Consider the following 12,299-nt stretch of genomic DNA (forward strand, 5'->3'; position numbering starts at 1 on the left):
CCACCAGGGCCGAGGCTAAACACAATTGTGCTGATGCTAAGCAAAACCAAGCCGAGCTGCCAGCAGAGTTCAGTCAACAAAGGCATTTAGCCCCTGGATGTGTTGTTGTCACTCGTTAAAACATTCCAAAGCAGGTCAGGAGCAGGGCTGGGGCGTAGGGAAAGAGAAGTGCAGAGCCACAGAGCCTAAAAGGGTCCCCAGCAGCAGGGCACAAGCTTTGCTTTCTGCCTTCCTTGGGCCTGGCAAAGCCAAAGCAGAAGGACCTCACTTGCTGCTGCTGGCACCCCTTGGGCTTCTCAAGGCCTTCAACCTGACATTCAGAGATGACCTTTTAAGGTCCCTTCCAACCCAACCAAAGGTTGGGTTGGAAGGGACCTTAAAAGGTCATCTCTGAATTTCAGGTTGCAAATGGATTGGGTTGGAAGGGACCTAAAAGAGCAGCTCTGGAAGGGACCTTAAAGAGAAGCTCTGGAAGGGACCTTAAAGAGAAGCTCTGGAAGGGACCTTAAGGATCAGCTCTGGAAGGGACCTTAAGGATCAGCTCTGGAAGGGACCTTAAGGATCAGCTCTGGATGGGACCTTAAGCATCAGCTCTGTATTTCAGGTTGCAGATGGACTGGGTTGGAAGGGACCTTAAAGATCAGCTCTGGAAGGGACCTTAAGGATCAGCTCTGGAAGGGACCTTAAGGATCAGCTCTGAATTTCAGGCTGAAAATGGATTGAGTTAGAAGGGACCTAAAAGAGCAGCTCTGGAAGGGACCTTAAGGATCAGCTCTGGAAGGGACCTTAAGGATCAGCTCTGGAAGGGACCTTAAGGATCAGCTCTGAATTTCAGGCTGAAAATGGATTGGGTTAGAAGGGACCTAAAAGAGCAGCTCTGGAAGGAACCTTAAGGATCACCTCTGGATGGGACCTTAAAGTTCACCTCCGGGAGGGACCTTAAGGATCAGCTCTGAATTTCAGGCTGAAAATGGATTGGGTTGAAGGGACCTTAAGGATCAGCTCTGGAAGGGACCTTAAAGATCAGCTCTGGAAGGGACCTTAAGGATCAGCTCTGGAAGGGACCTTAAAGATCAGCTCTGAATTTCAGGCTGAAAATGGATTGGGTGGGAAGGGACCTTAAAGATCAGCTTTGGAAGGGACCTTAAAGTTCACCTCTGGAAGAGATCTTAAGGATCATCTCTGGAAGAGACCTTAAAGATCAGCTCTGAATTTCAAGGTGAAAATGGATTGGGTTGGAAGGGATCTTAAGGATCAGATCTGGAAGAGACCTTAAAGATCAGCTCTGAATTTCAGGGTGAAAATAGATTGGGTTGGAAGGGATCTTAAGGATCATCTCTGGAAGAGACCTTAAAGATCAGCTCTGAATTTCAAGGTGAAAATGGATTGGGTTGGAAGGGACCTTAAGGATCAGCTCCGGAAGGGACCTTAAAGATCAGCTCTGAATTTCAGGGTGAAAATAGATTGGGTTGGAAGGGATCTTAAAGATCAGCTGTGGAAGGGACCTTAAGGATCAGCTGTGGAAGGGACCTTAAGGATCACCTCTGGATGGGACCTTAAAGTTCACCTCTGGGAGGGACCTTAAGGATCAGCTCTGAATTTCAGTCTGAAAATGGATTGGGTTGAAGGGACCTTAAAGATCACCTCTGGAAGGGACCTTAAAGATCAGCTCTGAATTTCAGGTTGCAGATGGACTGGGTTGGAAGGGACCTTAAAGATCAGCTCTGGAAGGGACCTTAAGGATCAGCTCTGGAAGGGACCTTAAAGATCAGCTCTGGAAGGGACCTTAAAGATCAGCTCTGGAAGGGACCTTAAGGATCAGCTCTGGAAGGGACCTTAAAGATCAGCTCTGGAAGGGACCTTAAGGATCTGCTCTGGAAGGGACCTTAAAGATCAGCTCTGAATTTCAGGCTGAAAATGGATTGGGTTGAAGGGACCTTAAAGATCACCTCTGGAAGGGATCTTAAAGATCAGCTCTGAATTTCAGGTTGCAGATGGACTGGGTTGGAAGGGACCTTAAAGATCAGCTCTGGAAGGGACCTTAAGGATCAGCTCTGGAAGGGACCTTAAGGATCAGCTCTGGAAGGGACCTTAAGGATCAGCTCTGAATTCCACTTTAAAGCTCACCCAGATCCTGCCCATGGGCAGGGACACCTCCTACTTATTCCAGGTTGCTCAAGGACTCATCCAGCCTGGCCTTGAACACCACCCCGAGGGAGGGGACATGCACAGCCTCTCTGGGCAGCCTGTGCCAGTGCCTCCCCTCCCACATCACCTTCCTAAGCTTCAGTCTCGACCTCCCCTGCTGCCTGGGGCAATAAAGACAAATGGCCAATTAAAGGTGCCCAGAGGAAATCTCCACCCACAGGGGCTAGGACCTGGCAGGTCAGTGCCACTCTCGGGTCTCCCTCGCCCTCGGGCACAGGCAGCTAACCAGACAGGGTCCTCCTTCAGCTGCCCTCTACGTGCCCAGGGCAAGCTGCAGGATGGGAGCTCTGCCCCAGGCCAGCTCCAGGCAGCAGCACTGCTCTGTGTGCAGCAGCTCTGGGGTGGTGCAGGTGCTGCTGGCTGGGGGGGCCCCTGGAGGCCTCATGCCCACGTTGCCAGCAGGGCTTGGTGTCGGCACTTCCACACCCATCTCCCTGTGCCCACCTTTGCCAGGCTGCAGAGCAGGGAGCCCACCGTGGCCAGCTGTGGCAGGAGCAGGCAGGGCAAGGGGAGCATCCTGCACGCCCAGGTGCCTACAGCTGCTTTTCCCCACCGGGAGCAATGCACTCGAGGCAAGCTCCAGCCAGAAAAGCAAACCCAGAGGGCAGAGCAGCCTCAGGACTTGGCCAGGCTGCTGGGACTGGGCAAGCACCAAGGAATCAAGCAGCAGGTGGTGCTGCTCCTTCCCTGGGCACCCTCTTCCAGCTGGGACAGATTTAAGGGCTGGCCAGAGAGTGGCACAGCCACAGAAAGAAGATGCTGGAGCCACACAGGTCTGTCCAGGGACAGCTGTCACACAGCCCCACGGTGGCACAGGATGGGGACAGCTCTGCTGCCAGGCACCACGGGGAAGCAGAGCCAGGGAGGGTGCTAGGGGTGTGAGCAGATGGAGGAGGGGAAGCAGCTCTGCTGTGGGCACAGGCTGGCAGAGTTGGGGCTGTGCAGCCTGCACAGGAGAAGGCTGCAGGCAGAGCTCAGAGCTGCACTGCAGGAGCTGCAGGGGAGCTGCAGGCAGGGTGGGGAGGGACTGCTCAGAAGGGGCTGTGGGCACAGGCCCAGGGCAGTGGTTTGGCAGTGGAGCAGGGCAGAGGGAGGTTGGGCACCAGGAGGGAGTTGTGGCCAGGGAGGGTGTGGAGAGCCTGGCCCAGGCTGCCCAGGGCTGTGCTTGAGGCCCCATCCCTGCAGCCATCCAAGCTCAGCCTTGCTGTGTCCCTGTGCAGCCTGCCCTGGCTGCAGCTGTCCCTGCTGCCTGCAGGGGTGGGCAGGATGCCCTCGGAGGGTCCCTGCCAGCCCAGTGCCAGCTGTGATGTGTAGGGTGAGATGGGGAAGAGCTGCAGCAGGCGTTGGGATGGAGCTGCAGGCTGTGTGCTGAGCCCTCCCGTAGCCTGCCCAGCAGCCCCCCCCCTGCCTGCCCGAGGGACGTGGGGGCTGAGCGCTGCTGATCCTCCCCGCGGGAGCTGAGCATTCACATTCCCGGCTGGCACCCGCGGGGAGGCAGGCGGGGGCAGGGCACTCACCTGGCTTGGGCTTGGAGAAGCATCCTCCCATGGCGCCGGGCGGGACGGGCAGCGGGCAGCTGGGCCAGGGCACCGGCACCGCCTGGCATGGCCAGCCCCAGGCAGGGCTGGGCTCCAGGCGTGGGGCACAACCTGCAGGGGGAGGAGAAAAGCTCCGTGGGAAGGAGGACAGGCAGGGGCTGGGTGCTGCAGGCAGGGCTGGGTGCCGCAGGCAGGGGGTAGGTGCTGCAGGCAGGGGCTGGGTGCTGCAGGCAGGGAGTAGGTGCTGCAGGCAAGGGAGAGGTGCTGCAGGCAGGGAATAGGTGCTGCAGGCAGGGCTGGGTGCCGCAGGCAGGGGGTAGGTGCTGCAGGCAGGGGCTGGGTGCTGCAGGCAGGGAGTAGGTGCTGCAGGCAGGGAATAGGTGCTGCAGGCAGGGAATAGGTGCTGCAGGCAGGGAGTAGGTGCTGCAGGCAGGGAGTAGGTGCTGCAGGCAAGGGAGAGGTGCTGCAGGCAGGGAATAGGTGCTGCAGGCAGGGCTGGGTGCCGCAGGCAGGGGGGAGGTGCTGCAGGCAGGGGCTGGGTGCTGCAGGCAGGGAGTAGGTGCTGCAGGCAGGGAATAGGTGCTGCAGGCAGGGAATAGGTGCTGCAGGCAGGGAGTAGGTGCTGCAGGCAAGGGAGAGGTGCTGCAGGCAGGGAATAGGTGCTGCAGGCAGGGGGTAGGTGCTGCAGGCAGGGCTGGGTGGTGCAGGCAGGGGGTAGGTGCTGCAGGCAGGGGGTAGGTGCTGCAGGCAGAGCTGGGTGCCACAGGCAGGGGAGGAGAGCTGCTGCCTGCACCAGCAGAGCAGGGCACGGAGATGGGTCCAAGTCCCTGTGCCCCAGGTGCCAGGGGGAACATGTGGTGCCAGGGGGAACATGTGGTGCCAGGGGGAACATGTGGTGCCAGGGGGAACGTGTGGTGCCAGGGGGAACGTGTGGTGCCAGGGGGAACGTGTGGTGCCAGGGTGACCTTCTGCTGGGTGCAGCTCCACGGGGAGGGTGCCTGAGCCCTGTGGCAGTGCCCAGACTGGCTGTGGAGCCCCCCAGGAGCCCTTCCTGGCTGCGCTGCTGTGTGCCCTGCCCTGGGTGCCCCTGCTCAAGCAAGGGCTTGGGCTGGATGCTCAGTGGAGCTCCTTGCCAGCCCCTGCCCTGCTGTGCCCCTGCTGGGAGGCTCTCAGACACTCAGGTAGGGAGGTCTCAAACTCACCCAGTTACACCTCCAAGGAGCAGGCCTGGGGGGGTGTGAGGCAGGCCCAGGGCAATGGTTTGGAGCTGAGGCAGAGCAGGGGGAGAGTGGAGCTGAGGCAGAAGCTGTGCAGTGTGAGGCTGCTGAGCCTCTGGCATGGGCTGCCCAGGGAGGCTGTGGCTGCCTCCTGCCTGGGGGTGCTCAAGGCCAGGCTGGGTGAGGCCTGGAGCAGCCAAGCCCAGCTGAGAGCTGCCCCTGCCTGCAGCAGGAGGATGCAGGAGATGCTCTCTGAGCTCCCTTCCAGCCTGAGCCACTTGAGGAGTCTCACAGGAGGAAGAGCATCCAAGGAATCAGAACCATAACCCGCGGGGGGGGTGGAAGGAACATTTAAGAGCCTCCCGGTCCAGCCCCTGGCGCTCAGCAGGGACAGCTGCAACTGGAGCAGGTTTGCCAGAGCCTCAGACCTGCCCTGGAACGTCCCCAGGGATGCAGCTTCTACCACCTCCCTGGCAGCACCCCGAGGAGGGGGAAGGATCCTTCTCAGGGAGCCTCAAGCCCCGGAGGGCAATGCAGGCAAGAGAACACCAGGCAGAGGCTGGCAAAGACCCAGCTGGGAGGTGAGTGCCAGAGGAGCAAGGGGCAGAGGATGAGCTGCAGGGACAAGCCCAGGATGTCCTCAGCATCAGGCCAGAAGGGAAAGCAAAGCTGCACCGAAGTGAGCTCCTACCGAGGGGAGATGCCTGAGAGCAGAAGGTGCCAGGGAGCAGGGAGCGGTGCCAGGGGGAGCAGAGAGCAGAGGCAGGCAGCAGCCTGGCAGAGCTGCACAGCAGCCAATTCCCACTGCCCACCCAGAGGCAACCCAAAAGCTCTGCTAAGCTGGAGCAGGCTTTGCTGAGTCTTTAATAGCAGAGCCTGGGAGGGAGCTCAGAGAGCAGCCAGAGCAGGGCACCCAGGGCAGGGCACACACAGCACAGCCAGGGGGGCTTGGCAAGGCTCCAGAGCAGGAGACTCCACAGCCTCTCTGGGCAGCCTGCTCCAGGCTCCAGCACCCTCACAACAAACAACTTTCTCCTCAGCCTCACCTCCAACTTCCTGGCTCCCACCTTAGCCCTCTTGGGCCTTGTGCTGGCCCTGGGCACCCCCAGGCAGAGCCTGGCACCTTCACCCTGCCCCCCAGCCCTCAGCTAGTGACAGACATTGCTCAGGTCCCCTCTCAGCCTTCTCCTCTGCAGGCTAAGCAGCCCCAGGGCTCTCAGCCTTCCTCCCTGCCAGAGCTGTTCCAGGCCCTTCAGCATCCTCACAGCCTCTGCTGGACTCTCCCCAGCAGATCCCTGCCTCTAGGTGGGCACTGAGCCCACAGGACCTTCCAGGCAGCACCAGAGCAAGCCCTGGGGATGCTGCTCATGCCGAGGGGAGCACAACAGGACCCCCCCCAACCGCCTGGGAAGGTGGCAGAAGGGTGGCTCCATCCTCTCCCAAGCCTCCCAGAGGTGGTGCCAGGCAGCCCAGGGGCCATGGGGGCAGCCTGAGGCTTGCTCTGGCTACTTCTGCAGGGCACTTTGTGAGGAATGTCTGAGCCCTGCCCCTCATCAGCAGCCACCCTCCCGTGATGGCCTGGCATTGTTTGCAGCTCAGAGCCTGCATTCTGTGCCCATACCCTCAGGCACACTTCCCATTTGCCCACCAGTGGTGTCCCTGGGGCCCTGCTGGGGCACAGGATCTGCTGGGGTTGGCTCAGCCACCCACAGACCTCCAAGGCAGGGCACATTTCTGCACTCCTGGAGCTACCCTGAGCACCTCCAGGGAGGTTGTGGAGCACAGAAGCACCCAATGTGATCGAAGATCACATTGGGTGCTTCTGTGCTCCACAACCTCCCTGGGAAACCTGTGCCAGGCTCTCACCACCCCCAACCTGTGCCAGCGTCTCCCACCCTCATTCTCCACAACCTCTCCCCTCACCTCCACTCTCAATCTGCCCTCCTCAAGCTCCAATCCATTCTCCCCCATCCTGCCACTCCCAGCCCTTGTCCACAGTCCCTCCCCAGCTCTCCTTCAGCCCCTGCAGGCACTGGAAGGTTGCTCTCTAAGGTCTGCCTGAAGAGTTCTCCAGGCTGCACAGCCCCAACTCTGCCAGCCTGTGCCCACAGCAGAGCTGCTCCAGCCCTCTGAGCATCTCTGTGGCCTCCTCTGGAGCCTCTGCAGCAGGTTCAGGTCTCTCTTGTGCTGGGCTCCCACAGCTGCCCCCAGCCCTGCAGCTGAGCTCTCCCCAGAGCAGAGCAGAGCAGAGCAGAGCAGAGCAGAGGGGCAGGAGCTCCTCTCTGCAGCTCTGCCCACACTGCTCTGGGTGCAGCCCAGGCTGCCCTTGGCCTGCTGTGCTGCCAGTGCCCACTGCTGGCTCCTGCCCAGCTTCTCCCCCACCAGCACCCCCAAGTGCCTCCCCTCAGGGCTGCTTTCTCTCTCCTCCTGCCCCAGCCTGCACTGGCACTGAGGATTGTTCTGGCCCAGGTGCAGGGCTCTGCTCTTGCTCTTGTTGGACCTCAGGAGGTTCACCTGTGCCCACCTCTGCAGCTTGTCCAGGGCCCTCTGGATGCCATCCTGTCCCTCTGGCATGTCGGCAGCACCACTCAGCTGGTGCCATCTGCACACTGCTGCTGGTGCCTCGACCCCACTGCCTGCAGCACTGACAACAGCAAACAGCTCAGGTCCCAGCAGGGACCCCTGAGGGACACCACTTGGCACTGGTACCGAGGCTTGCCCTGACCCAGGGGCAGGACCTTGCACTCTGCCTGGCTGAACCTCCCGAGGCTCTCCTCAGCCACCTCTGCAGCCTGCCCAAGCCCCTCTGGATGGCTCCCATCCATGGCATGGTGCTGGTGGTGCTGATTCACCTCTCTGCTTGCTGCTGAGCCCCAGGCTGCTGCTCCTCCTGAGCGCTGCAGGCAGCTCTGTGATGCCTGCCTGGAACCTTGTGCCACCCTGGCACGTGTCTGAGCACTGATGCCCAGTGACATGGGCACCTCCCAGAGCAGTCTGCAACCCAAGCTAGCTGCAGCTGGGGACCTCACCACGCGGAGCCCTGAGCACAGACACACTCATGACACTGCTCACTGCTGTGGCTCAGCTGCTGTGGAAGGCAGTCCTGGTGCACATGGGCAGCAGCTGCCCCTCTGGCCTCTCCTGGCCCCTCCAGACCCCCTCACAGAGCTTCTGGCTGTGCCCTCCCCTTGTTAGAGGCATCACCCTCCCTGCCAGCCCTGCCCAAGTCAGTCCTGGGAGCCACCAAGGGCAGAAGTGGGGAGGAGGCTGCTGCTGCTTCTCACCTCCTTCCCTTGTGCCCAGTGCAGGTGCCCATCCCAAGCCCAGTGCTACCTCTCCCCAGTCCCCCACACAGATTCCCCTGAGACAGGGTCCTGCCACCCCCCTGAGCCCCTCCTCTCAAGCCCCAGCCCCACCTCTTGCCTCTGCTCCCTGGGACTCCCAACGCCTGAAGGGACCTCCCCCCAGAAGGGCTGGGGGTGAGGCCAGAGGGGGCAGAGGCTCTGGTGCCAGCCTGCTGCTTGCTCTCAGAGAAGGGAGGCTGCACTGAGGCTGTGCCATGGGCCCTGAGGAGGGAGAAGCAAAGATGCTGAAGCAGTTGCCAGCTGCCAGGCAGCCTGGCTGTGGCTACCAGCACAGCAAACACCTTGGCCCCAGGGGCCTGCAACCCCAGAGCCTCAAGGCTGTGCAGGGCCACAGCCCCACCTCAGAGAACCACAGAACCAAGCAGGCTGGCAGAGAGCTCCAAGCTCCCCCAGCCCAACCTAGCACCCAGCCCTGCCCAACCAACCAGACCATGGCACTCAGTGCCCCAGCCAGGCTTGGCTTCAGCACCTCCAGGGATGGGCACTGCACCACCTCCCTGGGCAGCCCATTCCAATGCCAATCACTCTCTCTGCCAGCAACTTCCTCCTCACATCCAGCCTAGACCTGCCCTGGCACATCCTGAGGCTGTGTCCCCTTGCCCTGTTGGCAGCAGAGCCCAACCCCAGCTGGCTACAGCCTCTCTGCAGGCAGCTGCAGGCAGTAATGAGGTCCTCCCACAGCTGCACCCCCTGCACTGCCCTGTCCTCCTCCTGCACCAGCCTGCAGGCAGCCCTGGGGCCGCTGGGGCTGCAGTTCAGGTTCCCAAGGCTCAGAACAGGACAATCAGCCCAGGGCACCCAGAGGACGATGGCAGCATCCTGCCACCAGCAGCAGCCAGGCTCAGTGTCCCGGGCAGGCCATGCCCCTGTGCTCAGGCAGCCTCCTTCCCCTTCATTCCTGCTGAGAACAGGTTCAGCAGGCACCACTGCCTGCACCTGCTCCCTCTCCCAGGGGCAAAAGCCTGCACAGTCTCTGCCATGGGTCCACCAAGCCAGGCTCCAAGCCCCCTGGCAGATGGCAGGGGTCAGCAGGCACTTGCCACCCTCTCAGGGCTCAGGAGCAGGCAGCAGCCCCCTGCAGGGACTGGCAGGGCTACCTCTTTCCCCAGCTCTGTCTCCTGTGAAGTATTCTGCCTCGCTGGGAAGCCCCTGAGGTGCCCCCAGGGCAGGGAGGAAAGGGGCCAGGCAGCGCTGCTGTGCCCTGCAGGCAGGGCAGTGCCAGCAGGCCAGGGGGCAGGTCTTGCTCACCTGCTCAGGGCACACTGCTGGGGGCTGGAAAATAGTTCCCCCCCACCCCGGGCAGATCAGCAAAGGGTCCCAGGGGGCTTTCACCCTCCTCTGCAGCACTGAGCATGGCCTTTGCCGCTGCTGGGCACCAGCTGTGGCAGGAGGAGGAATCCAGCTGTGCCCTGCATCCCTTCTCTACCCCCGTGCCAGCTGCTTTGTCTGCTTTGGTCACCTGCAGCACAGATCTGCTGAGGCAACCTCCTGCAGCTCCGAGCTGCCTTTTACCTGCTCCTGCATACCATAAAGTGCTCTCTTCATTGCCTGCCTCTGTGCCCTGCACACACCCCTGTGCCTCCGGGAACCTTGGCCCCCACAGCCACCGGCACTGTGCAGAGCTTTGGGGCTCTCAGAGGTGTCACCACCCTCGGGAGAGCTCAGGACTTCCTTCTCAGGCCCCTGCCAGGCATTCACACATCACAGCTGGCACGGGGCTGGCAGGGACCCTCCAGGGGCACCCTGCCCACCCCTGCAGGCAGCAGGGACAGCTGCAGCCAGGGCAGGCTGCACAGGGACACAGCAAGGCTGAGCTTGGATGGCTGCAGGGATGGGGCCTCAAGCACAGCCCTGGGCAGCCTGGGCCAGGCTCTCCACACCCTCCCTGGGCACAGCTCCCTCCTGGTGCCCAACCTACTTCTGCCCTGCTCCACTGCCAAACCACTGCCCTGGGCCTGTGCCCACAGCCCCTTCTGAGCAGTCCCTCCCCAGCCTGCCTGCAGCTCCCCTGCAGCTCCTGCAGTGCAGCTCTGAGCTCTGCCTGCAGCCTTCTCCTCTGCAGGCTGCACAGCCCCAACTCTGCCAGCCTGTGCCCACAGCAGAGCTGCTCCAGCCCTCTGAGCATCTCTGTGGCCTCCTCTGGAGCCTCCCCAGCAGGTTCAGGTCTCTCCTGTGTGGGGTCCCAGAGCTGGAAGCAGCACTCCAGGTGAGGTCTGAGCAGAGCAGAGGGGCAGGATGCCCTCTCTGGACCCGCAGCTGTCTCTGAAGCATCCATGCCAGAGTCCTTTCTTCCCTGCTCGGTACCAGGGCACCTAAACTGGCTGCCACCAACAGTCCTCTGCTCTGCACCCTCAGATCCTGCCAGCTGCCACAACATTGCTGGGCTGAGAGAAGGCCCTCACAGCCTGGAGGAGAGAGGCAGTGGAGGAGGCACTTGTGCCTGGGGGCACTGCCCCAGCAGGCAGCTGCAGCTGAGGAAGGTCCCCAGGGCCTGTCGGCAGCGACCTGCCCGGGTGAGACACTCTGGCCCTCAGCTGCACTCAGCTGCTTTTCCACCCTCATTCTGGACACAGTCCAGCTCCAAAAGCAAGGAAGCAAAACTTTCCTCTCTCCAAGCCTGGACACACCCAGCCCCCAGCTCCTGGGCTTCTCACCCCTCAGCAGCCACTGCCACGCACAGCAGGCACTGCAATGCCATGCACAGCAGGCACTGCTATTTGCAGCAGGCAACTCAATGCCATGCACAGCAGGCACTGCTATTTGCAGCAGGCAATGCAATGCCATGCACAGCAGGCACTGCCACGCACAGCAGGTACTGCCATGCACAGCAGGCACTGCCATGTGCAGCAGGCAATGCAATGCCATGCACAGCAGGCACTGCCATGTGCAGCAGGTGATGCAATGCCATGCACAGCAGGCACTGCCATGCACAGCAGGTGATGCAATGCCACGCACAGCAGGCACTGCCATGAGCAGCAGGCACTGCAATGTCATGTGCAGCAGGCACTGCAATGTCATGCACAGCAGGCACTGCCACGCACAGCAGGCACTGCCACGCACAGCAGGCACTGCCATGTGCAGCAGGTGATGCAATGCCATGCACAGCAGGCACTGCCATGAGCAGCAGGCACTGCAATGCCATGTGCAGCAGGCACTGCCACGCACAGCAGGTACTGCCATGCACAGCAGGCACTGCCATGTGCAGCAGGTGATGCAATGCCATGCACAGCAGGCACTGCCATGTGCAGCAGGTGATGCAATGCCATGCACAGCAGGCACTGCCATGTGCAGCAGGCAATGCAATGCCATGCACAGCGGGCACTGCCATGTGCAGCAGGTGATGCAATGCCATGCACAGCAGGCACTGCCATGTGCAGCAGGCAATGCAATGCCATGTGCAGCAGGCACTGCCACGCACAGCAGGCACTGCAATGCCATGTGCAGCAGGCACTGCCACGCACAGCAGGCACTGCAATGCCATGTGCAGCAGGCACTGCCATGTGCAGCAGGCACTGACATGCACAGCAGACACTGCAATGCCATGCACAGCAGGAACTGCCATGTGCAGCAGACACTGCAATGCCATGTGCAGCAGGCACTGCCACGCGCAGCCCCCTGGCCTCCAGGAGCCATGTCATGCCCCCCACTGCCCCTGCCATGCCCCCCACTGCCCCTGCCATGCCTTCCCAGCCCTGCCAGGAGCACAGGCTCAGGCCAGAGGCCCAGCAGCTCCCTCCCGCAGCTGATCTCCTTCCCTTAGTCTCCAGGGGCAGCAGCTTGGAGCCATCCCAGCACAGCAGGGGCCAGCAGAGCCCCCCCGTGCACCAGCCTGGTTCTCCCTGGCACTGGTGTGACAGCAGCTGGGCTCCAGGTGTAGCCTGGGCACAGTCACACCCACGGGTCCCCACAGGCACTTTCCTGCCGTCTCCAACAGCGTCCAGAGAGCGACTCCATCAAGCCCCAAGGCAGCC

General features: G+C 61.5%; 2 protein-coding genes across 7 annotated transcripts in view; one reads left to right on the plus strand and one right to left on the minus strand.

Moving 5' to 3' along the window:
- AIFM3 (apoptosis inducing factor mitochondria associated 3) overlaps positions 1 to 12,299 on the minus strand; it is a 66,221-nt gene that overhangs the window by 51,655 nt on the left and 2,267 nt on the right. For all 6 annotated transcript variants that reach the window (XR_010307859.1, XM_064168479.1, XM_064168477.1 and 3 more), the window contains exon 2: positions 3,726 to 3,857. Coding sequence is in view for 5 of the 6 variants with exons in the window: in XM_064168479.1 (XP_064024549.1) it covers positions 3,726 to 3,756 (31 nt within the window). In the remaining variant the exon portion in view is untranslated. The remainder of the gene's footprint in view (positions 1 to 3,725; positions 3,858 to 12,299) is intronic.
- POLE (DNA polymerase epsilon, catalytic subunit) overlaps positions 10,564 to 12,299 on the plus strand; it is a 63,092-nt gene continuing 61,356 nt past the window's right edge. The window contains exon 1 of the mRNA XM_064169048.1: positions 10,564 to 10,628. Coding sequence (XP_064025118.1) covers positions 10,564 to 10,628 — 65 coding nt within the window. The remainder of the gene's footprint in view (positions 10,629 to 12,299) is intronic.

This window comes from Pogoniulus pusillus, chromosome 30, assembly GCF_015220805.1.
Source record: "Pogoniulus pusillus isolate bPogPus1 chromosome 30, bPogPus1.pri, whole genome shotgun sequence".
NCBI lineage: Eukaryota > Metazoa > Chordata > Aves > Piciformes > Lybiidae > Pogoniulus > Pogoniulus pusillus.